Source organism: Melanerpes formicivorus, unplaced genomic scaffold (genome assembly GCF_026170545.1).
Source record: "Melanerpes formicivorus ecotype bairdi unplaced genomic scaffold, bMelFor1.0.p_v2 SCAF_34, whole genome shotgun sequence".
In the NCBI taxonomy this organism is placed as follows: Eukaryota; Metazoa; Chordata; class Aves; order Piciformes; family Picidae; genus Melanerpes; species Melanerpes formicivorus.
In genome coordinates this window covers 7,378,438-7,405,918 of record NW_027142386.1, presented here as the reverse complement: position 1 = coordinate 7,405,918, position 27,481 = coordinate 7,378,438, and the positions used below count along the sequence as shown (strand labels likewise).

The following is a 27,481-nucleotide window of genomic DNA, read 5'->3' as shown; positions in this document are numbered from 1 at the left end:
CTCCCCTCCCACCTAGCCCTGCCCAGGCCTTTTCCTCCCCTTTTACCACATCCATCACTAAACCCAGCTCCTCCAGAAGTCCTTTGCCAGCCTCTCAGGCACCCAGCAGCCTTTCAAGAGTGATAAACACAATTTTTATTCAGGCAATGAAACATGGAGAGGGAAAAAAATATATTAGTAATCATTATAATAATCTCATTTGTGTGAGTATAACTCTTACAAATATTTACCTGACATATAAAAGGGCAACTCTTGGACATATAAAACCGATGGGGGGGTGGCAGTTACATGGCACAAAGCAACCAATGCAGAGAAGGTTCCTGCCTGGGGGTGAGAGGGATGACGCTGAGGGGGCTGGGGGGATGGGTGGAAGCAATTGGCAGTCAGAATGGTCACTCCTTGGCACCGCATCGTGGACAGGGATCTGCTGGAGGATGCACACCTGGGGACGCAAACACTACGGGCAGGCTCCCGGCGCTGCCGTGGGAACTCCACCGCCAGGAGGAGAACGCAGCCAGGCTGCCAGCCCCAGGCGTGAGCGCCCCTGGAGCCTCCCTCTGCCGGCTGCACGTCTCGGCCGGAGCCTTGGTGTCCTCACCAGGCCTGCAGGGAACTGTGTGCCCTGCCCATGCTGCCAGCCCCGTGCCAGGGGGGTGCAGGTGCCAGCATCGTGCCGTGGCAGCCTTGCCAAGCGGCAGCTCCCGGGCTGAGCCTCTGGTGGCTCTGGAGAGCAAGAGTCCTGCCCCGCGGCAGCCCCAAACACAGCCCCCAGCCCCAGAGCCAGCAGAGCTCTGTTCCTGTCTCTATAACCATATTATAGTCAAGAAATCATTCCGTAGGAATCTTCTTTGCCCAGCCTGGGAGTGCATGCGGGCAGGCAGAGGAGGGCAGCAGCGCCGGGGGGAGAGGCAGCCACGGCGGCAGCGGGAGAGGCCGGGGAGGGCGCTGCCAGGGGGGATTATTGCCACGGAGCTGCTCTCTGCAGCCAGCCAGGCTGTCCCAGCAGCTCCTCTTCGCTGAAGGGAAGGCTGCAGCGCTGATGGCAGGCTGAGGGGCTTGGGGAGGGGCTGAGGGGCTTGGGGAGCTGCCGAGGGCTGAAATCAAAGCCTCTGCCGTTTCCTGCCCCTTGTGGGGCCAGAACGCCCCTGAAGAGGAACCAACCTCAGAGAGGGCAGGCTCCCAGTGAGCCCAGAGCCTGGTGCTCTGCTCTTCAGATGACCGAAGCTGGCCTGGGCCAAGCGCAGAGACCAAAGCTCATCCCTTCAGGGGGCTGGGGGGATCTGTGCTCCTCCCCCCGGGACCTGCGCTCCGCCCCCACCCCGGGACCTGCCTTCGGTGCTTCAGTTCCATCAGCCCTGGTGCTGGGAGCTCAGCTGCTGCTCGGGCAGCAAACCTGGGGTCAAACCAGAAACCCAAACCGAGCTCCTTCTGAGCTCTGAGGGCTTTGTGCTCCCTTCGTTTTCCCCAAGGGCTGCAAAGAGAAGACCTCAGCTCCCTACCACTCCTCTGGGTCTTGAGGGGTTTCATTTACCCATACAGACCCTCAGCAGCAGGTCCAAAGGAGCTGCACCTTCTGGGGGTCACTCCCTGCTCCCTGCTGAGGCCCAGCAGCTGGAGCCAGGGAAGGTGACTGCCATCCAGGCAGGAATGCTGTGGTGGAGGAGGAGGAGGACCCTGGAGAAGAGCAGAGGGGGGCTGGGGTCTGCAAAACCCCAAAGGCTGGTGAAATGCAGGGAAGGGGACTCAGCTCTGGCGGGCTGGGGCTGGGCTCTGGCCTCCCCAAACAGCCTTTGTAGATCAGCTGACAGGGACTCCTCTGCCAGCCCACTAGAGGCATGTGTGAGGAGGACAAAAGAACAAAAAGAGGGGAAAAAAGGCTTTTGCTTTCTGTCAGGAGGATTGTTCTGCACACAGCCACAGGTGCCCAGCTCGGAGTGGTGCCAGCCATCAGCTGCCCCCCCCCCAGAACGTTCAGGGGGCTGGCTGGGGGGGCACAGCAAACAGGCTCTGTGTGCTCTGCAGCAGGCTGCCAGCATCTCTGCCAGCTCCAGTGCAGAATAAATTCTCTCTCTACATCCTGTAGCTAATAAAATCTCTCTCAGGGGTAGGGCTGTGGGTTAAGCAGAAGTGGCACTGCAAGCTGGGCACAGGGGGTTAGAAAATAGAAGGAAAAGAGATCAATTCTCTTACAAAGAAAAAAAAAAAGGTAGCAGCAAAAAAAGGTTTTTGTGAAAGTCTTGGGAGGGCTGGGGGGGAGGGGAGGTGAGGGGCAGCCCACCCTGCAACACCTCCCCTGCTCTGACCCTTCACAGCCTCCCCTCCAGCAGAGACAGCAGAGAATCCTCCCCCCCCTGCAGCTACTGCCCAGTCCCAGCCCTCTGCAGGGCAGGAGGCTCCTGCACCACCCCCAGGGGGCAGTGCCCGTGGCACACCCATCCCCTGCCCCACACCAAACCCACGGCACCCCCACGGTGCCACTCACCAGGCAAGGCTGCCTCATGCCACAGCCTTACCAGCAGGGCACACACAGCACTGGCACAGGGGTCACAGGGGTGGTATCCCCCCCAGAGCCTCCCAAAGGCAGCCTCAGGAACTCTGCTGGAGCTTGGTGTGCCCACAGCTGAGAGCTGGCACCTGTGCAGAGGGATGGCACAGCAGCCACTGGCTGCACACCCCGGGAGGGGGGCGCAGGCCCCGGGAGGGGGGCGCAGGCCCCAGGAGGGGGGCGCAGGCCCAGCCTGACCACAGGGAGCCCAGCCCAGGGGCCCTAGGGGAGCAGGCATGGGGTCAAGGTGGCACAGGGGCCGTGGGGTCCAGCAGCCAAGCGGAGCAGGCGGCTGGGGGTGGGTGCTGCTCTGCTGGGGGTCCTGGGGGGATAAGGCAAAGTGCTCGACGTGAGGAGAGAAGCAGCCAAGTGCAGAGTGCTGGAGGAGGGGTGGTGAGGCTCAGTCTGCCTTCCCCAGCTTGGCAATCAGCTCATCACAGATCTTGGTCAGCTCCTCGATCTCCTGGTTCTGGAAGAGAAGCAGAGCTTGAGGACAGCCCCCCCCGGGGTGGGGGATACCACCCAGGCCATGCCAGACCCTGCACCTGCCCCGCTGAAAGCTGCTCTGGCATCACCCAGGGGCTGTGAGGGCTCAGCCCTCCTCATCCTCACCAGACCCCAGTGCTGCACAGAGCCCCACTGCAGCCCACCAGGCTCTGCCCACGCTGCAAGGCAGCCCTGAACCTGCTGCCACCACCCTGCCTGTGGCCATGGCTGGGCCTGGGCAGAGCTTCCAGCTCCTTCCTGGCATTAGGATGTGGCCAAATATTTGAACAACAAACAGCAAGCAAAAAAACTACCCAAAGCCCCCAAAACCTGGAGGGTACCTCCAGCACCAAGGGCATGCCCAGGGTGGCACAGTGGCAATAAACTTTGGGCATAGGAAGTTCCACCTAAACATGAGGAGAAACTCCTTTGCTGTGAGGGTGGCAGAGCCCTGGAGCAGGCTGCCCAGGGAGGTGGAGGAGTCTCCTCCTTGTTTTCCAGGAGGATGGGGCCAGGCTTTGTGCAGTGGTGCCCAGGGACAGGACAAGGGGCAACAGGCACAGAACTTCAGAAGTTCCAGCTGAGCACAAGGAAGAACTTCTTGAGGTCCAGGCTGCTGCAGCCCTGGGGCAGGCTGCCCAGGGAGCTGCAGAGTCTCCTCTGGAGACTTTCCAGCCCCACCTGGATGTGTTCCTGTGTGACCTGCCCTGGGTGACCCTGCTTTGGCCAGGGGGGTTGGACTGGATGATCTCCAGAGGGCCCTCCCCAGCCCTAACACTCAGTGCAATGCAGAGCAAGCAGCCAGGGCAGCAGCTACCTTCTGCTGGAGAGCTCTCTCCAGGGACTCGACCTTCATCTGCTCCTTGCGCAGCCCTGCGTGCAGCGCCGCGCTCTCCGCCTTGGCCTTGGTGCGCACCTGGGCGATCTCCTCGTTGGCTCTGCGGCAGGGTGGGAGACAAGGGGGCAGTGGTCACCTCTGGGTGCAGCCCCCACAGCATCGTTAGACCCCACATGTGTTAGACCCCGCAGCATCGGCAGGGCTTGGCTCCTCCCGCTCGCCTGGAAGGCCTCAGCTCTCCACATCCCTGCCTGGAAACTGCTGTCTGAGAGGGAAGCTAAGGCAGCTCCTCACACACCTGCCTGCCACGGCTTGCTGCTGAGCCCTCAGTGGCTGCACAGCCCCTTCACACCCCACAGCCAGAAGCCTTCTGAAACGTGGGGACTTGTCAAGAGACTGAGGTGAGCCGAGAGGGGATTCTGCCTCCCTGCTCTGCTGAGACCTCACCAGCAGCACTGAGCCCAGCTCTGCGTCCCCCAGCACAAGGACCTGCTGGAACTGGTCCAGAGGAGGCCATGAAGATGAGCCAAGGGCTGGAGCACCTCTGCTGTGGGCACAGGCTGGGAGAGTTGGGGCTGTTCAGCCTGGAGAAGAGATCTTAGAGCTGCATTTCAGTGTCTGGAGGAGACCTGCAGGCAGGCTGGGGAGGGACTGCTCAGAAGGGGCTGTGGGGATAGGATGAGAGGCAGTGGTTTGAAACTGGAGCAGGGCAGAGTTAGGTTGGACATCAGGAGGAAGTTCTGCACAGGGAGGCTGGGGAGAGACTGGCACAGGCTGGTGGAACACTGGCACAGGCTGGTGGTGGAGGTCCCATCCCTGGAGACATTCAAGGTCAGACTTGACAGAGCTCTGAGCAATGTCTCTAGTTGGAGATGTCCCTGCTGACCCCAGGGGATGTTGGACAAGATGACCTTTGAAGGTCCCTTCCTGTATTCTGTGACTCTAACTGGACTGAGAACCTCACCCTCTATCCTCAGCAGACACCAGAGAACCCATCCAGGGCTTTGTGCTGGCTGCCTGGCAGCCATTTAAAGTCCCTTGTCCAGGGCAGCTTTGCACATCCACAACCCTTCCAGCCTCAGGGGAGCCTGAGGAAGCTCTTCAAGCCCCCAGCAGCCTCCTGCATGACCTTACTTGTCTAATTTTTCTTCTGCATGGACTTTGAGGGCCTGGTACCGCTGCTCCTCCTGCTTGACCCGGGTCAGGTAATCCTGAGCACACTTCTTCAGGGCCTCCTCGTTCTGAAAAACCAAACAAGCAGCAGATCCATCTGCCCTGGGCCTGAGCACAGAGATGCTGCTCTGCTGGGGTGGCAGTCCTGCTCCCAGTGTGAAAGGAAAAGGCTTTAAACAGAACCAGCAGCTGCCTGATGCTGGAGGCCCTGCCCCAGCCTGGCAGCTTGGGCAGGGCTGGGTGGATGCAGGCAGGGCTCCTCGGGTGCTTTGCTGTGGGACCTGCTCTTGCCTTGGCTGCAGCTCCATGCAGAGCAGCTGGCATCAGCAGGGCAGTGCTGGGGAAGAGCAGGGAGCAGATCCAGAGAGCTGTGCTCCCTGCACTGCCTTCCCCCAGCGTTTGAAAGGCTCTGTGCTCACTCAGCAGGCATTGGGCAGCCCCCAGGCAGCTCTGCAGGGGACAGGAGAGCCACAGAGCTGCAGCGTGGGACAAGGTGGGGACCATGCAGCACAGGGCCAGGGCTGGGGGAGAAGGAGGAACCCAAGGTAAGGACCTTCTTGAAGCCTTCTAGGACACCCTTCAGGTTTTCATATCTCCTGAAGAGGTCTGACAGGGACCTCTCCACCGAGTTCAGGTCTGCCAGAGCCTGGTCCTTCTCCATGGTGAGCTGCTGCAGGTTCTTCTGAGAGGTCATATTTGTCCTCTGCTCGTCCTCTGGGGTGGAGAACAAGCAGCAGGGACACAGTCAGTGGCTGAGCAGGGCTGGCTGCAGCGGCCCCCTCCCTGCCCCACGCACCCAGCCGGGGGCCAGCACCTCACCTATCATCTGGGCAATGGTCTTCTCGTACTCAGCCACGATTTTCCTAGAAGAGAGGGGAAAAGAGCAGGTAAGAGGCAGCAGTGTTGTGCAGCTGCACCTACAGCTGCCCCAGGGTCCTGCTGCCCCCTCCCCGTGCCCAAAGGCAGCCCAAGCAGCAGCCTGTCCATGACCACCACCACAGTGCGACCCCCTGCAGCTGCTGCCAGCACAGCTGATGGGGCTTTATTCCTGCCCCAAAGAAGCCACCAGGCTGAAGGCAGCACGGCACAAAGTCCAGCCCGATGGTGCTGAACCGTTTCACATCGTCCCTGCGCAGCCCCTCCGGGGGGAGCAGGCAGAGCACAGCGCAGGCAGCAGGCAGGAGAAGGCTCTCACCTCATCTCCAGGACTTCCTGGCGGCTCTCTTCGTATTTCCTCTTCCACTCATTTGCTTCAATCTCCTTGGTGATGATCTAGGCAGCAGCAGACACAGCACCCTTGGGATGTGATCTGGGTGGACAACCCCCATGCCCCCCCCGGCCCCCACCTCTGAAGCCAGAGCAGAGCTGCCCCTGCTCCTCTCTGCAGCCAGGAAGGGCTCCAGAGAAGGGGCTGGCAGGATGGGGGACACCCAGGGTGGGGAGGTGCTCATTACCTCCTCTCTGATGAGTGTCAGCACTGCTGTCTTCTCGGACTCACTGAGGCAGATGCTGTCCAGGGGACTCTCGCTCCTGCTGGTGATGGCCACAGGGGATTTGTCCATGGAACACAGCCCTGGATTGCCCTGGGAGGGAATGGCCCAGCTGGGATGCTGCTTGGGTTTTCTTTCCACCCCTCTCCCCCTCTTTGGGGGCTTCTCCCCATTTTATCAGCTCCTGCTCAGGCACAGAACCTCCCTCCCCACACAGAGTGACAGCCCAGAGCCCACACAGGGATTTTTGTGTCCTTTCTGCCCAGTGCCTTGCTGGGAGCTGAGGCTGTGCTGCAGGACAGCCCCTGGGGCTTGGCATCCCAAAGGGGTGACTCCCCCTGGCTGAAGGGGGAGAGCATAGTATCATAGTATCAGTCAGGGTTGGAAGGGACCACAAGGATCATCCAGTTCCAACCCCCCTGCCATGGGCAGGGACACCCCACACTAGGGGGCACACAGGGCTCTGCACACAGCTCTGAGCAGGGCCCTGCACACAGCTGCTGTCCCTTCACTGGCCCAGAGGTTGGTTCAAAAACCTCTCAGGGCTGGAGGGTCTCTGCTGACTGTGAGCCACAGCTTGGAGGGGGGGTGCTCTGGGGGTCTGGACTGTCCCCATCTCCTCCCAGTCTTGCTGCCAGCAGCTGCAGGGACATGTGCTGGGTGTTGCTGATCACCCCCAAAGCACAAGGGAGCAGTGGGGGGAGCAGGTCTCACCCCCTGCAGAGCAGGGGTCCAGCTGAACCTACTCTGGGGTTGCCCCCAGCCACCCTGAGGGACAGCCCTGCTCACCCCACGGTGCTCCAGCCCTCCAGAAGAGCTCCAAAAGCTCACACAAGGCTCCCAGCACCTCCTACGGGGTCCGAGGTGGTTGCACCCCCACTGCCCTCCGCCCCCAGAGCCCAGCTCCTTCGCTCCAGTGCTGCAGGGACCGATCCGGAGGGGGGAGAGCTGCGGCCCCATCCCTTCCCTCGGAGGGGAGGTCCTGCAGCCTGGATGACCTCCAGAGGAGCATTCCTGCAGAGGCAGGCTGGCAGCACCGCCCGCCCCTGCTCTCCTCAGCCCGAAGAGCCAGCCCCGCGCAGCCATCTCCTTGGGAACGGCTGCAGGGCCATAAATAGAGAAGGGCTCTGGCGGAGGCAGGGCTGCCGCTGCTTGCGCTGGCTTTGGGAGACCAGAGCTCTCAAACTCTTCCCTCCTTCCCCTCCCCTCCTCCTTCTCCTCCTCTGCTTGGCTGCCGCTCAGGCTCTCACGGCTCTGCTGCCCACGGCAGCGGGCAGGCAGTGGCTGGTGCCCCCCCGGGTGCTGGTGTGGCTCTGGGCAGCCTCACCCTGGGGAGGTTCAACCCTGTGTGGTTTGGCAGCAGCCTCCCACAGCACCTCCCAAAAGCAGAGGAGCAGCTGAACACCTGCAGTACCCCAACCACTGCCCTCCCCATGGCAAACCTCCACCCCCCACCCCCCAGGCTGTGTTTTGGGGGTGGCCACAGTGCTGTGCCCATGCAGAGTGCTGTGCCCGTGCTGTGCCCAGCCCCACACCACAGGGTCACTTTGCCTGGCAGCCCTGTGGGGCTCAGCACAGTTAAAGCTGGCTGCAGAAGCTGATTGTGCTGATGGTGCTAATCTCACTGTCCTCTGCTTGCCACCTCCACCAGCTCTGGACAGGGGGGGCTAAGCTGGCACGGGATCTTCCCTGCAGCAGAGGGATCTTGGGGTCACTCAGGGCACTTTGGGGGGTGCCCCTGTGCCACTGCTGGGGTGCCAAGGTGACTGCTGGCTGCAGAGCCAGGGTTGGTTTGCTCATCTCTGCTGCCAGCTGCCCTCCTGAGTGCAGCATTGGAGGAACCCTCGAGGGGGGCACAGGCACCACCCTGCACTCCCCCAGGAGAGGCACAGCCCCTGCCCTGCAGCCTGTCCTCCCCTCTCCTCTGCTCTGTCCTTCAGCCACTTCCAAATGCAGCTCCTGCTGCCCTCCCACAGCTGCAGCCCTGCTCCAGGCCAGCATCTCCCTGCCACCCCCGGGCAGCAGCAGCACCCACCCAGGTGGCACCATCCCCAGCCAGGCTGCTCCTGGCCTGCTGGGAGAGCTCCACCACCTCCACCCTGCCCTCTGTGGCCTTTCCAAGCATTTTATCTCCCAACAAGGCTCATTTCAGAGCACTTCTGGGGTCTGCATCTGCTGCAGCTTCCCCCCCAGCCCTCTGCCTGGTGGAGCAGGTGGGAGCTGCAGTGCAGCAGGATCAGCCCTCCTGCAGCCCCCAGGCCATGCTGAAGCGCACGGGCACAGCCAGCCCGGTGCCAGCCCGGTGCCACCCCGCAGGTGAGGGGCAGGGAAGCGAGGGGCACTCACGGGGAAGATGCCAGGCCCCTCCTTTTCCATCATCTGCTTGGAGATCTCCTTCTCAAAGCCTAAGGACAAAGAAATGCAACCTCTGAGCCGCCTGGGAACCAGGCCCTGCTGGCACAGGCAGACTTGCTGGCATGCAGAGGGGCACCCTTGAGCCTCCACACCCCCTGAGTTTCCCCTCCCCAAAGGCTTCTTTGCCCCCAGGTCCTGCCTGTACAGGGAGGACACATCCTGCACCCTGCAGCCTCTCCTGCATCCCTGGAGTGGAAATCCAACACTCCCCTCTGCTGGCAGTTCACCCTGTGCCCAGGTCGCTGCAGCTGCCACCCGTGCCAGCCGTCCCTGAGGAAGAGGAGGGGTGAGGATGCAAAGAACATCCTGCTGGCACAGGCAGGGTGCAGCCCTGAGGGGGAAGCACTGAGGGCCACGGTTCAGTGGTGACCTGGCAGTGTTTGGACTCAGGGATCTGCAAGGTCTCCTTCCAGCCAAAGCAGCTCCAGGATCCTAGGAAGCTGTGCTTGCCTCCACAGCACCAAACCCCTGCCAGGGGCTGTGGAGGTGGCAGGGGGACACCGAGAGCACAGCCCTGGAGCCCGTGGGGGGGGCTGCTCCTCACCTGCCTCCGAGCTGCTCTTCACTGCTGGCTCAGGAACATTGGAGCATTCAAAGTACTCCAGCTCCTCCTCTGGCTCTCCCTTCTTCTCCAGCCCAGCTGGTTTCTGCATGGAGGTGGTGGAGGCCAACTTCTCCTCGTCGGTGGCACGGCCGTCCCGGTTTGTGAGGGCTGGGATGTCCGGGAGCAGGGCTCCTTCCTCCTGCAGGACCAAACCATGCACTTAGCAGGACTGAGCTGCTCCATGGGCAGCAGGCAGCAGGGGAGGAGGCTTTGCATCCACCACCAAGCTGCTCCTCTGCAGGTTTGGCTGAAGGACACACATGGTGCCAGGGAGAGGAGAGAGGAACAAGCAAACATCTACTGGAGGAGGTTGCAGTGGGGGTTGGGCTCTGCTCCCCAGGATCAGGTGATAGGAGAGGGAATGGCCTGGAATTATGCCAGGGGAGAGTTAGGTTGGAGGTGAGGGAAAAATTTCTTTGCTGCCAGAGTGGTCAAGGATTGGCACAGGCTGCCCAGGTGGAGTCCCCATCCCTGGAGGTGCTCCTGAAACCTGTGGCCATGGCCCCTGGGGCCAGGGTTTGGTGGCCATGGTGGGGTTGGGTTGAAGGTTGGACTGGATGAGCTCAGAGGCCTTCTCCAACCCAAAGAATTCTGTGCCAGCTCAGAGCTCTCCAAGCATCCCCATCCCACATCCCTGTGCCCAGCCAGCAGCTCCTGGGGCAGGATCCTACCTACCTGGGCACAAACATCCAGCACCAGCGACTGCGTCTCGTAGGGCTTCACCTTGCAGCCACTCCTGCAGAGGAGAGAGAGAAGGCAGTGGGATGAGGCCTGGGCTGGCATGGGCAGCGTGGGGAGGGGGCAGGGACACGTGCCAGACAGCCCAAGCAAGGGGAGGCAGCCCCAGTGCCAGCATTGCGCTCGCCAGGCGGGGAGGGAGGAGGCAGAGCAAGGTCTGGAAGGGGCAGAAGGAACAAGCAAACAAACCACACAACTACAGAGCACTCAGGTTTGTCTTGGAGGAGTTTATTCCTGTTGGAGGTGAGGATCAGAAACAGGATCCCGAGGTGCTGCTGGTGAGAGAGGGCATCCCCGAGGGGCTGGCAAGGATGGATGCTGCACCCTCGCCCTGCCTGTTTGGCGTGGAGCATCCTGAGGGCTGAGAGCCCCTTGGTTCTCTGCAGCAGGGACTGTTTCCAGCCTGTCCCAGGCCCTGGCCCTGCAGCTGGAGGTTTCCCTGGGGCATCTCTGCAGGATCCAGGTGTGTCCTGTGTGAGCTGGAGCCGTGCTAGAGCTCTGCTTTGCTTGCAGGAGGGCCCCAGAGCCACCTGCTGTGCCTTGAGCGCTTCCTCTGCCAGATGCAAATGTCCCGAGGAGAGGAACCTCATGAGCAGGAGAAGTTGAGCTCAGGTTGGTCTTGCAGGTGGTCCCCGTGGCTGGATGCCCTTCAGTGAGGCAGCTCTTCCTAGCACTTTGTCCTGTGTTCCTCAGAAGATGCCATCCTGGAGCCTGCCTGCACAGGACTGCAGGGGCAGCCACGTCCTGACACAGCAACCTGCACCCTGCAGCAGCCCGAGGCAGCAGAGGGACTGTCCCATGCCACGGCTGGCACAGCCTCTGAGGGCATCATTGAAGAGGTGATGTGCATCACAGCACTCCTCTGGCACACAAAGGAGAGCCCAAGCTCTCCCCCTGCATCTCACCACCCTCTTGCTCGACCTTCAGCCCTCTGCCAGGTCCAGACCCCTCAGAAGGCAGAGACTGGCTGAGCTGATCCCCCCAGGACCTCACAGAGCAGCTCTACCATCCCAGCTGTGGGCACAGGAGGGGTGCTTCAGGGCAGAGCCCCAGGCAAATCAGCTCTGGCAGCCAGCAAAGAGAGCCCTGTTTGGAGCTGTCTTGTGAGGGCAAAGCTCCCTGGGACTATCCAACACATCCTGGAGCAGGAGGAGAGGGTCCCTGACTCCCACACCTCCCAGGTGGTGCTTTCCACCCTTCCCCTCTACAGCAGCTGCCTCCCTGGTGGGGGCACAAGACATCCTCATCCTCAGGACTGAAATCTGCCTCTGCAGGGACCTGGATGCACCAACACCTGCTGCCCCCCCAGGAGCTGAGGCACTGCTGCTGGGCACTGGGACATCACCAAAAGGCACTGAGGGTGGGCATGCAGTGGGAGCCAGCACGGGCACAGGGCTTGGCTTCTCCTCTCCTCCCTCACCCCCAGGCACTGGCCAGGCTCAGCTGCCCTGAGGAACCATCCCCAGAGCTGCAGGACACAAACCAGGCAGCAGAGAGCAGGAGTCAAAGGGCAAGAAGGAGCTTGCATGCCATGGAGACAGCACACACCAGAGAGAGAGGACAAAAACCAGCACAGGGAGAGAAGGAGGAAATAGAGAAGAGAGTACTTACAACAGAAAACAGAGAAATTTCACTTGCTCAGTGGTCCTGAGGCACCAAAGCATGGACAGGGAGAGAGGGACAGACAGATGGAGAGAAGAAGAGTGTGTGAAAGGCCCTGGAGATCAGCCCTCACCTGGAGCAGCACAGCAGCTGCCTGGCTCTCTTCTGGGGAGGAGCACACCCAGAGGGGGTTTTCTGAGCCTGCATTTGCTGCCCACAGCAGGGGGGGGTCACCCCGAAGCAGGGGGGGAGTGTGAGGACCAGGAGCATCCTGTGCTGCTCGGGGGGATGGAGCTGCATCATCCCCAGCTGGGTGCCCTCCCTGCCAGCTCCTGCTGGCACAGGTGGCAATGCCAGCTCTCCCAGAGCCACATGGGCTCTCTGCAAGGGATTTCTAAGAGGTAAAAACATCCAGCACACCCTGACTGCTGCTCCCTGGGTCCTGTCTCTGCGACAAGCCTCTGGCTGGCTTCCCACCGCCGGCACAGCAAAGGCCTCTTTGGGTTGGTACTGACAGATCAGCTCCTAAAATTTCTCCCTGTGCAGCTCATCTCTTGCTCTTGCTTTCAGCTGGTTCCAATTACCCACAAATTACAGTGGAAGGACCCAAAATTGGCTGGGCAATTATTCCCTTGTGCAGCATCCCCTCACCCACCCAGCGTCCCTGGGGAGGGAGGATGGGGAGAAGCCAAGCCCAGCTCAGCGCTGCCCAGCCACGAGCTGGAGAGCACACAGCAGGTGGAACCCCGAGGAAGCAGCAGTGGTCAGCTGTGAAGCCTGCTCCCAGAGGACAGCAATGCTGCCTGCATTCCTAGAAGGCACCAGGAAACCACCATCCGCACAGGGGGGGCTGAGCAGCGCAGCTCCAGGAACGGAAAATCCACTTCAGGAGGGACAACGAACTCCACACCGCCCTGTGCAGGGGCAGCAGCCAAACCTGCTCCTTCAACCTCTGCTCCCTTCCCCTCCAGCAAAGGGAAATTCAGTGGCAGCTCACAAAATGCCCCAGCAGCACCTGGGGAGCCAGATGCCCCCCACAAGCTCCACGAGATCCTCATCTGGGCTTGGCAAACCCTCAGGTTCCAGCCTCCAGCACAGACTTGCTCTGACTCCACGACCTCACAGCACCAGCACCCTGAGCCCACGAGCTGCAGCCCCAGGAGGGGTTTCCAAAGAGATGATTCTGGGATGCAGGCCCACATCCAGCCCTTCCTGCTCTGTCTGGGGTCTGGGACACCAGCACTGCTCTGGGGACATCTGTCCCTCTCCTCTCAGCTCTTCCTGAGCAACTGGGGTGCCAGCAGGGCGAGGGGAGCTGCCCCAGCAAGGTGTGGATAAAACCAGGCAGCAGCAGGACCTGAGGTGCACCTTGATGCTTGGCTCAGGAGCATCACCACCACCACCACCACCATCATCATCACCAGGGCTCTGCCCACAGACAGGGGAGCAGGGAGGGCTGCCAGCTGCCCACACCAGCACTCACGTTATCAGACGTGACTTGGGCTTCTTCGGGGAGTCTCTGCCCTCCCCCAGCTCCTCCTGCACCTCCAGGGTCTGAGACTCCAGGATCTCGTTCAGGTTGTTGTCGGCAGCGGGGCAGGAGTCAGCGCTGGCGAGGCTCTTGGTGGGCTTAAACGGATCCACGGAGTCGAAGTTATCGGGGTCAAACTGGTACGAGCCCCTGGGGAGGGCCGGTGAGTTCTGCAGCGTCGAGCTGCCAGCAGAGGCGTTGAGACCTGGGCTGTCCCGGAGCGCAGGACCCGGCCGCGGGGAGCCCCGGGGAGGGGGCGAGTCCGTGGGAGCCCTCCCTGCGTCCTCGGCCGATTTCTTGGGGGACTCTCGGTGCCGCTTCGGCGTCAGCTTGCTGGCCGGGATCCTGCTGCCCTTCCTGGGCGTAGCTCTCCTGGCCTCGGCGCTCTCGCCGCTCTCTGAGCAATCCCCCTCGGCTCTGGGGACCTGTTCCTTGGGCTCCGGGTCCGCCCCCAGCCCATCGGCGCTGCCCCCGGGCCGGGGGAGGCGGCGTGGGGATGCCGGGGGGGAGCTCTGCAGCCGGCAGCTCCCTGCCACAAAGGGGTTCACGCTCTCGGGGTCCAACTGGTCGGATGCTTGGGACGCTGGGGTCTCCTCTGTGCTTTCTTCTGTTTTCCTCCCCAGCGAAGGGGATTTTCCGTTCCCGAGCTGGCCCTGGCTGGGCAAACCTTCCCGTGCTAGGGCATCAGCCTGCGGCTCCACCAGCCCCGGCCCGGCGCCCGCTGCCTCCTCTCCTGGCATGACCTGCTCCGGGGCGGCTCTGCCTGCATGGGGCACCAGGGCTGGCTCCGCGGTGGGCACGGCGGCACAGGCAGTGCCAGCCCCGCTCCCCGGCACAGCCGGAGCCTGGCTTCCAGCCTGTGGCTGTGTCAGGGACCAGCCTTCGGGGGCGGTGTCCCCTTTGGAATCCGAGCTGGCCTCAGGGGCTCCGATCTCCAGCCGAGCCCCATCTTTGGGGTGCTTCCCAGGAGAGCTGTCCTGGTGGGCATCCCCTACCGGCAGGTCCCCATGGCCACTGTGCTCTGAAAAGACAAAAGGAGATGGTGAGACCCCTGCCTGCCATGCACCCCCCACCCCCAGAGCGGCTCCTCTCCCCTCCTCAGAGCTGCTCCAGGGTCAGACTGTACAGCAGTGGGGTGGGAGGGGGGCACAGCAGAGCGATGAGACCCTCAGAACGTGGAGGGAAGGAGCTGCCAGCAGCAGCAGATCTCTGCTGCACGTTTGTGCCAGGCTCACCATGCTGCCAGCAAAGTTTCCTAATCACAGATCCTGGTCCATGGCTTAATCACTATTACTCCAATCCCTTCCCCTAAATCCCTTTACTCTTTAATCTTTTCTCTGCTGTCAAGGGATGGGGAAGCTCCTTATCTACTGAGGCATCCTGAAAGCTACACCCACCCAGCACCAGCAGCCAGGCACAAGGGGAGAGCACCCAGAGCCACCTCTGCCCAGCTCATCTGCACCTCTTCTCCCCTCTCTCCACCAGGGATGACCACACAGACTCCTGAGATAAGGCAGAATGGGATCCTGGGGTGCCCAGCACCCATCAGGGAGTGCAGACAACCTACAGGTCTTGCTGGCACCTTTCTGGGGAGACACAGCCCAGCCAGGTCCTCCAAGGGCAGGACAAACCCAGTGCTCACCCAAGGACTGAACTGGTTTGAAAAGCTGGCTGGTGGATGCAGGAACCTGCCTGTGCCCTCCACTGCCACCACCCTGCCCTGGCACACCGCTGACAGCCACAGGGGTGGGGGTCCTGCCACAGGGGTGGGGGTCCTGCTGAGTGTGGCCTTGTTCTGCAGGGAGGAGCTTTAGCTGGGGGATGCCAAGGACAACATCCTGCAGCCCCACACCCCCCAGCAGAGCCTCCTGGGGAGGCTGCTCCTACACAGGGCATAGTATCATAGTATCAGTCAGGGTTGGAAGGGACCACAAGGATCATCTAGTTCCAACCCCCCTGCCATGGGCAGGGACACCCCACACTAGATCAGCCTGGCCAGAGCCTCATCCAGCCAGGGCTTAAACACCTCCAGGGCTGGGGCCTTGACCACCTCCCTGGACAACCCATTCCAGGGCTTCACCACTCTCATGGGGAAGAACTTCCTCCTCACCTCCAGCCTGAATCTCCCCACCTCCAGCTTCATTCCATTCTCCCTAGTCCTGTCACTACCTGAGATCCTGAGCAGTCCCTCCCCAGCCTTCCTGTAGGCCCCTTCAGATCCTGGAAGGCCACATTTAGGTCACTGGTCACAATTAGGCATCTGCAACCAGCTCCTGTCTGCTGGTGGCCGAGCGAGCCCCAGGCTGGCAGCAGCAAATATCTGGTCCCAGGGCTAAGCCAGGACACAGAGCCAGCAGCCCTGAGTCAGCTGATGGCTCGTGGTTTGCATAGTTGATCTCCAGGATGCAAAAAGCCATGGAAATGAATCATAGGGGGCTGCCTGCTCCCTGAGACTGCACAAAACCCTTCCCCTGCCTGCAAAAAAGGGAAGAAAGCTCTCCCTCCACACAGCCCTTGTCTTGCTGCCCCAGAAAACACAGCAGTAAACACAGATCCAGGGGAGGGGAACTTGGAGTGCAGCCAGAGAACACTCAGAGGCAGCTCCTGCCAGACCTCTCCATCATGAGGAGAAGCTCCTCAGCAGACCCCGAAGAAAACTTCCCTGACACTTGCAGCACTGCTCAGCTGCCTGCAAGCTCAGCGAGACAGCCCAGCAGAGAGGAGCAGACTTCAAAGCCAGGGCAAAAGGCAACTTCCAAATGCATTTCACATTCCCACTGGAAGGTTTCACTGCTGCTGTTCTCACAGACACAAAGCCCATCCTGCTTTCCAGCCCAAGCCATGAGTAATTCCCTCTGGAACAAGCAGCAGCCAGCACGCAAACCACTTCTGCTGGCTGTGGATGTCTGCAGGGCAGGGAGAGGGCAGGGCTGCTGCCTCTGACCATGCCTCAGAACAACCTTTTCTTCTCAAAACTCAGAAGCAGCTCTCCCCACTGGGTGACTCACTCCTTGGCTTGCACCTGAGACAGCTCAGCTGCTCCACAGCCCCTGCCTGCAGCACGTGGGGAGCTGGAACGGACTGGGAGCCAGAGGGTGCAGGTGAGGCCTTGAGCAACCTGGGCTGGTGCAAGGTGTCCCTGCCCCTGGCAGGGGGGTTGGAACTGGGTGAGCTTTAAGGTCCCTTCCAATCCAGACCATTTCATGATTCTATGCAGGACAGCTCAGGAGCTCTCCTGTGATTTTGGCCATCTGCTGAAGTGACCCCTGACAAACTCAGGGGGTGGGTATGGATCCCTTGTGCCAGTTCACAGCCATGCTCAGTGTCTGAAGCAACAGGAGATGAAGGGGCAGCCAGGAGCCTGCCCACCTCCACCACAAGAACCCCATCCAAGCCCTCCCTGAGTGCTCACTCGATGCTCCTGAGTCCTGATTTCCAGCCCAGCTTGGGCTGAGCTGCTCAACCCCACCCCAGGGACCACAGCCTTAGGGACTGAGGCCACCCTGGGACAGGCTCACATTGGCACCAAGCTCTCTCCACACAGAAGACAAAGGCAGGCAGAGCTATGAGGTCAATTAGTTCTCCAGAGAGTGCTGCCAGGCTGAAGTTTGATGGTTTGTGGGGCACAGCCCTTGGCACAAGGACATGCTGGGCCCATGGGTGCCCCCCACAGGGATGCAGCCCCAGCCCCTCCAGCCTGCAGCTCAGTAAAGCAGTCCTGCAGGTGATGGCATCCCAGGCAAACCCACCCCACCAGGGTCCTCCTGCCTAAGCCAGGGCTTGGGGGTGGCACAGCCTGGCCCAAACCCCTCCAACCCCAGCTGGGCTCCGCACTTCCTCCCCCCACGCATTTCCTCTGCCTCTAACACAGCCTCCCAGCAGCTCCCAGCCAGCTGGGCCTTGTGTTCCTGCAGGAACAATTGCACAGGATGCAGAAAGCCCTGACCCCGAGGCCTCTCTGCGTGGGGAGAGCCAAGGTCTGCACACCAGCAGCAGCCCCCACAGCTGCCTGGCTCCGCTGGGTACCAGCATCCTGATAACCTCAGTGCAGCACTGCCTGCTCCCCAGGGAGCCCTGCTCCAGCCTGGCAAGCTGCATGCAGCTCTCCCAGTTCCTCCAGAGCCTCTGCATGCATCTCCCTCCCGCAGCCACCCCCGAGCAGTCACGTTGGAGAAGCTGCCACGCCGGCTCAGCTCACCCTGCCCCAGCTCACCCTGCCCCTGCCAAGGAAAGCAGCCTGCAGACACAGCCAGCTGCCTCGCCAGGGTCTCACAGCTCCAACCCTTCTTTTGGGCCTAAACCATGCTGGATACCCCTCAGGACCCCAGGAGAAGGCAGTATGTGTCCCCCCCATGCCAACCCACAGCATGCAGCTTTCCCCCCACAGCTCTTCTCACATCCCAGCAGCATCCCCAAAGGTGACCCTGAGCTCTCCTGTTTCCCCTCTGGCACTGTGCCCTGCAGATGAGGACATTTGAGTCCCAGTGTGGAAATGGACATTGCCAGCATGCTCAGTGACTCCAGGACCCATCCCAAGCACAGATGCAGCACTCTGGATCCCTGAGAGCAGCAGTGGTACTGAGCACAGAGCACAGACCTACTGCTGGCCCACGTGGAGGGGACACTGGGAAGTGAAAATGGAGGTTTTGCTCCCCCTGAAGAAAAACACACAGCCAGGACAGGCTGGCAGCACAGCAACAGGCACTGTGTGCACCCTAATCCTTCCTCTTGCCTGAAATTAAACACAGCCCCCCCCCCCCCCCCCCCAGCAGCTGAGCACTTTCCTCCCCACCACCCCAAGCTGCCTCGGCTGAATCAGGAAAACTTGGCAGCAGCAGCGGCAGCGCTGCGCAGGCTCCGCTCCCCTCTCATCCCACAGCCAGCGACTGAGCAAAGCAGCAAAGGATCCTCCACACTCCCCCCCCGGTGCCAAACAGCACCACAGCCACTGAGAACAACCCCTCCAGTATCCGGAGCCCGCCTGCCTTTTGTGCGCAGCCCGAGGCAGGCAGCTCTGCCTTGCCCTGCTGGCTGGCACAGGATGTCTGGCCGGTGAGACTCAGCTGGGGGCTCGGCTAACAGCTCCTTTCCTCTTTTGGCTTTCAGCTTTTGTGTCACAGCCGTTGGGCTATTTTTAAACCCATTCTGTTAAGGAGCGGCAAAGGATGCCGCTGGGAACACACCGGGAAGCGGTGGCCTGAGACAGGGTAAGAGAAGGCAAAGCTGAGGAGCCTGCTCCCGGCGCTGCCACTTCCATGTCTGCTGCTTTCTGCTCATCGCCTGCTGCAGAATGTCTCCTGCTGGCAGAGAGCTCGAGCAGGAATGGGACAGAACTACAGCCCCCAGCCTCTGAGGCAGCAAGGGGAGAAGTGTCTGAGTGATCCTGAATAGGCACAGAGCCCAGCTCCAGCCCCCTCCCCAGGGTGATGGGACCAGATGGATTATTGTCCCCAAGGGCAGGGTTTAATGCAGCCAGAATCACAGAATGCATGGGGCTGGAAGGGACCCTCGGAGGTCATCCTGTCCAGCTCCCTGCAGTCAGCAGGGACACCTCCCACCAGAGCAGGCTGCTCTAGGCAGGTCACCCAGCAGAGCAGGCAAGTCCCAGCTCCTGGCTCACAAGTTTCCTAACCCTATTTATTCCCAAGTAAGGGTAAGACTGCAGCTGTAAGACAGCCTTCCAGCCACTGAACAGCCAGCCTCACAGTCAGCTTCCCCACACAGCACATCCAGCCCAGGGAGATGCCATGCTGGCCTGTGTGCCCACCTATGTGCCAGCCACAAGGCTGGGCTGGTGAGCTGCCCCAAGAGCACACAGTGCTGGCAGCAGCTCTGCCAGTACCAGACAGCTTGGTTGTTCCAGCAGCCTTTACGCACAGATGCCTCCCAGTCGTGGCATTGCTCCACACTGCTGCTCCTGAGCTGCAGCCAGACCAAAGGGCCCCTGCTGCTGCAAGGGTGAGGGGGCTCAAGGTATAGGTCACCTCAGGCAGGGTCATCTAACACCCCAGGGTGCACACCACAAACTCACAGCTGCACCCAGGAGATCCCTTCCTCCCCTCCATCCTTTCAGAGACAGCAGAGAGCTGCAGCTGGAGCCAGGGGAGGGCAGGGATGGAGCTGGGTGCAGTGGCACAGCAGGTCTGGCTCTGCTCTCCACCAGCCAGAGAGGAAAAACAGCTTCTGCTGCAGCTCATCCCCTCGGCCACACAACACTGTGGGCTTTGTGCACAGAGCCCTGGCAGCAGCCAGCTCCCTCTGTGTGAGCCATGGGCCAGCGGTGTGGGGGGCAGCTCCCGCCAGCCAGCAGCCTGCTCTGCTCTGCCCTGCAGGGGAAGTGGCAGAGGGCAGAGTTTAACTGACAAAATGCTTCAACCACATCCTCAGCTCCTCCCCAGAGATCCATCAGAGATTCACAGAACCCAGCACAGCCTCTGCAGCTCCCTCGCCCCCTCCCAGCCCTGGGCCAGCAGGAAGGTGCCACCAGTGCTGGTCAAACAGCACAACAATCCCTCTGCACTGTGTAGGCAGGAGCCAAGGGGGGCCAAACTGACTCTCGAATCAACTCTCCTGAGCCTCCAGCCCCCTCAGATTGACTCTCCAGGCCCCTCAATGAATCAGCTTTTCACTCCAGCGAGGGAATGGCCTCTGCAGAGCGCTGCCCTTGGAACCATCCAGGCCATTAACCACCAAAACCGTGGCAGGCATTATTCACAAGCAGCAGCTTCTCCTCCTTGACCCCACCCTGACTGTCTGCACCTGCAGCTGAGAGCAGAAGGTGCAGGCTGGCTGCTTACCTTTGGTGCCAGCCTCGGGCTCCAGCGATCCTGGCAGCGGCTCACAGAACTCCTTTATGGGCGAGCAGGTCGGCGTTTGTGCTTCTGGGGTCTCAAAGTTACCTTCCGAGTCCGAGCTGCCGAGGAGGGGGAAAAGAATGAGGCATTACCACTTCCCAGGTGAGCTCTGAGCTCCTCCACACTGCCCACACCTCCTGCCAGGCCAGCTCCTGGCCGGCCCTGGGCATCCTGCGGCAGCAGGGACACACTGGTGAAGGGAAAAGGGAGAGCAGGTGAAACATCATCCCTGGAGCAGGCTGCCCAGAGAGGTGGTGGAGTCTCCTTCTCTGGAGGCTTTCAAAACCTGGATGCATTCCTGTGTGCCCTGCCCTGGCTGCCCCTGCTCCAGCAGGGGGGTCGGACTCGGTGACCTCCAGAGCTCCCTTCCAGCCCCTACCATCTTGTGATTCTAGGAGCACACACCCCCGCACCCCCCCCACCCCTCCGGGTCTGCTCCTGCCGGGTCCTTTCCCTGGCTGGCTGAGCATCCACCAGTGGCCTCCAAGGACGCAGCAACCCCACCGGCATCTCCCCACCCAGCTCCGGGGGGATGCTGCATGGGGAAGCTTGGGAAGCAAGCCCCGGCGCCCCTGCCGGGTGCCTGCCAGAGTCTTCCCAGCTCCAACCGGAGGGACGGCTCGTCTACAGCCTCTGCCCAGCCCCCCTTCCTAATAGGTTGCGGCCCCCCCGGGCAGCCAAGCTGATGCCAGGCAGCGAGCGGGCAGCCTCGCACGACATGCATGGGTGCGGGGGAAGAAGCCAAGGCGGGTGCGGGGCAGGGGGGCGATGCGGGGAAGGGGCAGGGGTAGGGGTGGAATGCGGGGAAGGGGCAGGGGTAGGGGTGGAATGCGGGGAAGGGGCCGTGGTGCGGGTCACTTGCCTGAAGCTCAGAGCCGTGCCCTCCGCCGCCGGATCCTCCCCGGTCCCACCGTCTTCCCCCTCGGGGCTGCCCCCGCCCCGCACCGCCGACCATGTCCACCGGGCCCATTGCACCGGCGAGAGCCAGGCGCTGAACGCCATCGGCCCCCGCTCTGCTCCGCTCCCCGCCGGGCTGACTGCGGCCGCGCCGCCGCCGCTCAAGGGCCTCCCCCCGGACCGTACTACTCGCGGCGGGGAGAGCTCCCGCCCCCGCCGCCCCCCGGCACCGCCCGCCCGGGAGGGACCGGCCCACGGAAAACCCTCCCCGCGCCCCGACCCTGGACCCGCTGCCCGCCCGCTCCCGTGGCTGGTCCCGGCGATGCTGGGACGGGGTGGGGCGTGGGGGTGGAGGATGCGGAGAGGGACGCGGAGCACCTCCCGGGCTGCTGTACTTCCCCCCCCCCCCCCCCCCCCCCCCCCCGCTTTCCTCCTTCCCACGCTGACTCTCAAATCTACCAATTTCTGCCCAAACTTGGGGTTATGGCCATCACCCCCAGTCCCGCACCCCCTGCCACCCCTCCTCCCCCACCCGGGATGCTGCACTGTCCCCCTCCTTTCCCCTGCCACAGGAGAGGGCAGGGGGCTGTGAAACCAGATCCCCCTCCCCGATTTATCCGACACGTCTCAGGGCTGCACCTGTGCTCTGACACAGCCAGGATCGGGGATTCCTTCCACCCTCACCCTGAGCTGCCCTTCCCAAGGGCAAGCGGCCCCCAGGGCAGGGGTGGGGGGAGGCTGCCTGGAGCCAGGCAAGTGGAACTGCTCGGAGGAGTCGGACAGGGAAACACCTGCCCCTTCCCTTCCCGGAGAAAGCAGCGATCCCAGCGCCCTGCCTGCTGCCGCATCCTGCCGTGCAGCACAGCTCCGCGCTCGCTAACCATTGTTGTTTAAAAATAACAGCCCGGGATCCCGGCCCGAGTCAGCGCTGCCATGCTGGCCTCCCCTGGGGATCACCCCCGAAACGAGGGCTCCCGAATTTGTTGCGCTCCCAGGAGCACGATGCTGCTGCTGCTGCTGAAATGCCACAGAGACCATCCAGGCTTTGGCATCGCCAGCCCTGGGCACCTGCAGCTCCCCAGAGCTCCAGGCTGGGCCGCCCGTTCCAGCAGCAGGTCGCAGGGGTGAGCTGGGCAGGGACAGACAACTGTCCCGCTGCAGAGCCGGCCCTGCCCGTTGCTGCCGGCCCTCAGTAGCTGCACCGAGTGCCACGTGGCAGCCCCAGACCGCAGCCCTGGCGCTGCCCTGTGAATCATCAGCCCTCGGAATGCCTGAGAAAGGGCAGAGAGGCCTCGGGCTCAGAAGGGACCTGTCCGGCTGGTCTGGCCACCTCTCCCATCGGCCTCCAGCAGAGGCTTCAAAGGGCTCATTCCTCCCCGCAGAGCATCTCAAATAACCTCCCTACAGGGATCCTTTCTTCCAAGCCTCCATCTGTCGGTGTCCTTACTGGGTAGATGTGGCATTGCTGCACACTTCCACTGCCTGGTCTCTCTCAGAGAAAGCCTCCTGACCCCGTTATGAGATTCCAAACTTCTCCATAGTCACCCCAGATGTGCTGCCCACAGCCCTGGGATAACACCTGGAGCACAGCACTCTGCTGCCCTCCACATCACCGGGGTCCAGGGGATGAGGGGCCCTGCAAACCTCCCTGCAAAGCCACACAGGGTCAGAGGGGACCAAGTGACACTCAGCAGAGCTCAGCCAAATCCAAGAGGCTGCAGCAAATGCAGAACCTCAACATCCTGTTGCCTGCATCTGCCGTGACAGGAACTGAGCCGCCCACTTCCCCCTTCAGAAGCGTCAGAGATGACTTCTGCAGATGAATTTTACATGAGGAGAGCTTCAGTCTGAGCCTCTCTGCAGCACCACTCGCTGCAGCCTCAGCTCCTCCTCCCTCTGCCCTGCCCAGCAAACCCCTGCTGGCCCAGGAGAGTGGCCAGAGTGAGGGCATCACGGTGTTGTGGGATGGCTGATGACTGCCTGGGTGCTGCCAGGGAGCACAGGAATGTGAGGGATGCAGGAGCAGTGCCTAGTGTGGGTACCAGTGCCTGGCATGGCTGCCAGAGCCTGGTGTGGGTACCGATGCCTGGTGTGGGTGCCAGCAGCAGGAGCAAGCAGAGCTGCACCAGCTGCAGAACAACGTGCAGAGTGGCTCCTACAGCCCCCCAGTGTGTTGGACGAAGGACCTGGGGCATGCAAGAAGAGCAAACCATCAGCATCTTCCCGTCCTGAAGGCTGCACACACACAGAGCGTGCCCACTGAGGAGCCCTCGCTCCCCACACATCAGCCAGAGGAATGGGATCAGCAGGATCGAACCTGGCACTGGCAAAGCTCCAAAGTCACAGGGCCCTGAGGCAAGAGCAAAGCAGAGCAGTGCAGGAGCAGAGCTCTTTAGATGAGCAATTAAGAAAATGCCTCGAGTGGCATTTTCCAGCTTGGCACCCAACCCAGCTTGGCAGCCACGCTGGCTGCAGACCAGACGCTGAGGAGATAACCTGGCTGTGCCACACCGGTGGCCCTGGCTGCCAAGCGCTGCCTGGCACAGTCGGCAGACTCCTCTGCAGAGCAGAGGACACGGAGCTGCTCAGAAAGGGCCCTGCCAGCAGCCTCACTAGAGGGCACTCCAGGATGGGATTTCCAAGGGCTGCAGAGCAGCTCCGGCACTTGGGGCCGCGGAGGGTCCGGGCTCTGCCTTGCCGCGGGGGTGACCCTGCAGGGCAGCTGCGTGGGCAACCTACAGGAGAACCCTGGCGCCGAGCCCGGGGCCGAGCCGATGCCCTCAGAGCAGCCCAAAGGATCCTCTGGCATCATCTCAGCTTCTTCCCTTCTACTCTGACCTAGCCAAACCACATCTGGACTGTTGGGTTCAGTTCTGGGCTCTCCAGTTCAAGAGGGACTGGGATATGCCAGGAGTCCAATGGAGGCTATGAGGATGATGATGAAGGGCCTGGAACATCTGTCTGAGGAGGAAAGGCTGAGAGCCCTGGGGCTGCTGAGCCTGGAGAACACTGAGAGGAGATCTAATTGAGGGTTACAGATACCTGAAGGCTTCAACAAGAAGGGGCCAGGCCCTCTTCAGTGGTGCTCTGTGGCAGGACAAGGGGCAATGGACACAAACTGGAACCCAGGAGGTTCCACCTCAGCATGTGGGGCTGCTGGAGCCCTAGAGCAGGCTGCCCAGAGAGGTTGTGGGGTCTCCTCTGGAGACTTTCAAGACCCACCTGGATGCATTCCTGTGTGACCTGCCCTGGGTGACCCTGCCTTGGCAGGGGGGTTGGACTGGATGCTCTCCAACCCTTACCATGCTGTGATTCCCACACTGCTCCAGCCTCATGGCTCCTCACCCCAGCCCTGCCCCTGCAGCACCACACCTGTGAATGAGGCCTGTGGCCAAGCAGCTTCACCTCTGGGGTTTTGCAGCCACTCAACCTTTTGCTGCTGTGGGGTGGAAAGCAGCACCTGGCCTGACCCAACCCCCCACTGGTGCTCTGGGGTACATTCCCCTCATGGTGCTGAGGCTGCAGCCAAGGGATGAGGCAGGACCCTGGGAGGGCAGATCCACCACAGCAACTTTCCCACGTTCCTTTTGGTTCTCCTGACCTTGGAGGAGCCACAGCTGAGATACAGATCACAGGGCCGAGGAGCACAGTGCCTAACACCCTGGGATTCAAGGCAGGCAGGACACAGTTTCCCCCTGCCTCAGCCTCTGCAGCTGCCAGCTGCCTGCCAGGGCAGCAGGAGCCTGGGTGTCACCTGCTGCAGCCATGCCCTGGAGCACCAAAGCGATGCCCTGTGTGGGGCAGCACACTGAGCAGCTCAGCTCCCCCTGGGGACCCTTCACAGCCCAGGATGTGACAGTTCCCATCCCTGCACATTCCATCAAAATAGCTCTACAGAAATAGAAGGGAAGGACACAACTGTCACACCACCAGCCAGATCCTCCCCCCCCCAGGCTCCAGCTGTCTTTCCCTCACCCCACTGCCACCAAATGACAAAAGATGCATTAAGAAGGAAGGAGGTGAACACGAAGCCCCTGCTGGTCCTGCATTCTGAAAGGGACAACCCCAGCCAGTGCTGCTCTCCTGGAGGCGAGCTCAAGGCAAAGCAATTCCACAGGAACAGGCTCAGGATGTGCAAGTCCCAGCCCCGTTTCCATGTTGATGCTGCCAGAGCACAAGCAGCTGCTGTCATCTGCAGCTCCTTCGCTCCCTGCTCAACTCTGCTTGCTAAAAATATCAGCACCACACAGTGGGAATGCTCCCAGCAGGTGCTGTCAGGCCTTGGCTCCACAATTTTAGCCAGGACTCAGGGATATTGGGCAATGCAGGCAGCACCCCTGCCCCACAGCCTGGCTGCTGGCAGGGATGGGGGCAGCTGAGGAGCAAGGCACAGGGAGCAGAGCAAAGGGGATGGTAAAAGGCAGGAGGGAGCAAAGCAAAGTTTGCTCAAGGTGGAGCAAACAGGTGGGAAGGAGAAGCTGCCAAGTCCAGCAGGGCAGAAAGGAGCAGCTCTAGCAGCCAGGATGATTTTTCCACCTGGGAACACCTTTGATTTATGTTTAGGTGACCATGGCAGGGAGAGAGAGGCGGGGCAGAGCACTCAGGAGGAGAGAGCACGGTTGTTTCCCTGCCCTGCACCCAGCCTTTGCAGACAGAGAGGTGTTTGTAAGCCTTCAGAAGAGCAGCAGTCTGGCTCCCTGAAGCCTGGCAAAGGCTCCAGAACAAACACAGCTGGGCACCAGGTCCCCATGGCCTGGCCACTGTCCCCAGGGTACAGCAGAGCACAAAGCAGTGTGGTTTGGTGAGGGAAGGAGCAGGAAAGCTGCCCAGCAGGGCTATCTCTGCATCACAGGCTGGCTGGCCTAAAGAAAACATTGCTGTGTTCCAGAAGTGTTTTGGTTGATTTACAGATAAGAAGCCTCTGGTTTCCCTTCCAGCAGCAGCTCCCCCAGCACTGAGCAGCTCCCCCCAGCCTCCATCCCTGCCACCAGCTCCCACCTCAGCACCTGCTTTGGGGCAGTGGTGGGGGCAGCTGAGGAGCAGGGCACAGGGAGCCTTGCTGTGGGACATGTGGGAGACAGAGCTGCCCCCCAGCTTCCCCCCTAGGAAAGCCCTGTGCACGGCAGCAGGGGCTGGGATGCAGCCTGCAGAGTCCAGCTGGATGGGGAAAGTAGGAGGAATGGGAGAGAGAGCAGAGGAAGAGGGAGGAGAGAAGGAGAAAAAGGAGTTGAAGAAGGAGAAAGGAAGGAGAAGGAGAAGTGGGAGAGGGGAAAGGAGAAAGAAGAAAAGAGGAGAGGAGGGGAAAGGAGAAGCAGAAGAGGGAGAAGGAGAGGGAGACGAACTTTTCCCCCTAGTTTAACCGCTCGGTGCTATTCCCTCCTCCCCCGCCGTGAGCCCCGGGCCAGCGCCGGTGCTGGGAAGAAGCCGGTGCCGGGGGCAGCCCCAGATCCCCCCCCCCCCGCCCCCCGCCCAGACCTCCCCCCTCACTCACCGGCTCTGAGGGGCCCCGGGTTCCCGCGACCCCCGGCTCCGCGCCGCCCCCATGGCCAGGGTCTGGGGTCTGCGGCCGCGCTGCCGCCGCGCTCCGCCGGTCCCGGCCCCGCCTCCACGGGGGGGTGGGTGGGAAGCAGGGCCCGGAACGGCCCCGGGAGGCTGCTCCACACCGCGGGGCAGAGCCGGGCCGAGGGATGCCCGGGATGCCAACCACAGCCCTCCCGGGGATGGCAGGGGGGCAGAGTCTGTGCAGGGCTGGGACAGGGACCCCGGTGCGGGGCAGGGACCCCGGTGCGGGGCAGGGACCCGTCGCAGGCAGCCGCCCAACGCTCTGCCCAGCTGGGCAGTCTGTAAGTGGGTGCTGAGGTGGGGGCTGGCACAGGGCAGGTGGGTGAGATGGCACCGTTGGGAAGGGGACCCTCGTCCCTTCCTGTCTGCTGCGGGACTTGCTCCTCAGTACCGCTGCGGGGCTGCCACCCCCCAAACCCGGGCACTGCCCCTCCTCCCTTGTCACCGCCGCGATAGTGGTGGAGTCCCCATCCCTGGAGGTGTTCAGGAAATGTGTGGCCACCGCTCCTGGGGCCATGGTTTAGTGGCCAGGGTGGGTTTAGGCTAACACTTGGACTCGATGGCCTCAGAGGGCCTTTCCAGTTCCGTGATTCCACCAGAGCCCAGCCCCCAGCACCTCCACACTGCACATTCAGTGAGGACATGGATCTGAGCCCCCCAGCTGGCACCCCAGCCAAGAAGCCCTGGCAGAGTGCTGATGCCACCTCTCCTTTTAAAGCAGCCCCTCCTCAAACCAGCCCTGGGAG

General features: G+C 61.8%; 1 protein-coding gene across 4 annotated transcripts; it reads right to left on the bottom strand.

Moving 5' to 3' along the window:
* Positions 1 to 111: 111 nt before the first annotated feature.
* On the bottom strand, positions 112 to 26,759 carry TACC1 (transforming acidic coiled-coil containing protein 1). Of its 4 annotated transcripts, XM_068156755.1 has the most exons (14): positions 21,139 to 21,363; positions 20,220 to 20,335; positions 13,375 to 14,443; positions 11,901 to 11,936; positions 10,227 to 10,287; positions 9,492 to 9,690; positions 8,879 to 8,937; positions 6,497 to 6,625; positions 6,238 to 6,314; positions 5,862 to 5,905; positions 5,596 to 5,756; positions 5,004 to 5,110; positions 3,849 to 3,969; positions 112 to 3,014 (listed from the first exon to the last, which is right to left on the bottom strand). In XM_068156755.1, exons 1-14 carry the CDS (start codon positions 21,276 to 21,278, stop codon positions 2,946 to 2,948), a joined length of 2,388 nt encoding a protein of 795 aa, XP_068012856.1. In that variant the 5' UTR covers positions 21,279 to 21,363; the 3' UTR covers positions 112 to 2,945. The 4 variants fall into 4 exon arrangements, with proteins under 4 accessions (XP_068012856.1, XP_068012854.1, XP_068012853.1 ...); XM_068156753.1 differs by lacking the exons at positions 11,901 to 11,936; positions 21,139 to 21,363 and adding an exon at positions 26,665 to 26,759; XM_068156752.1 differs by lacking the exon at positions 11,901 to 11,936.
* Positions 26,760 to 27,481: the final 722 nt, after the last annotated feature.

Coding starts and splice junctions, on each gene's coding strand:
- TACC1 (XM_068156755.1), bottom strand. CDS start 21,278: ATGGCGTTCAGCGCCTGGCTCTCGCCGGTGCAATGGGCCCGGTGGACA. Junction 6,626..8,878: donor AGGGGCCTGGCATCTTCCCC/GTGAGTGCCCCT, acceptor ATTCCCTCCCAG/GGCAATCCAGGGCTGTGTTC. Junction 3,015..3,848: donor AGAGAGCTCTCCAGCAGAAG/GTAGCTGCTGCC, acceptor CTTCTCTTCCAG/AACCAGGAGATCGAGGAGCT.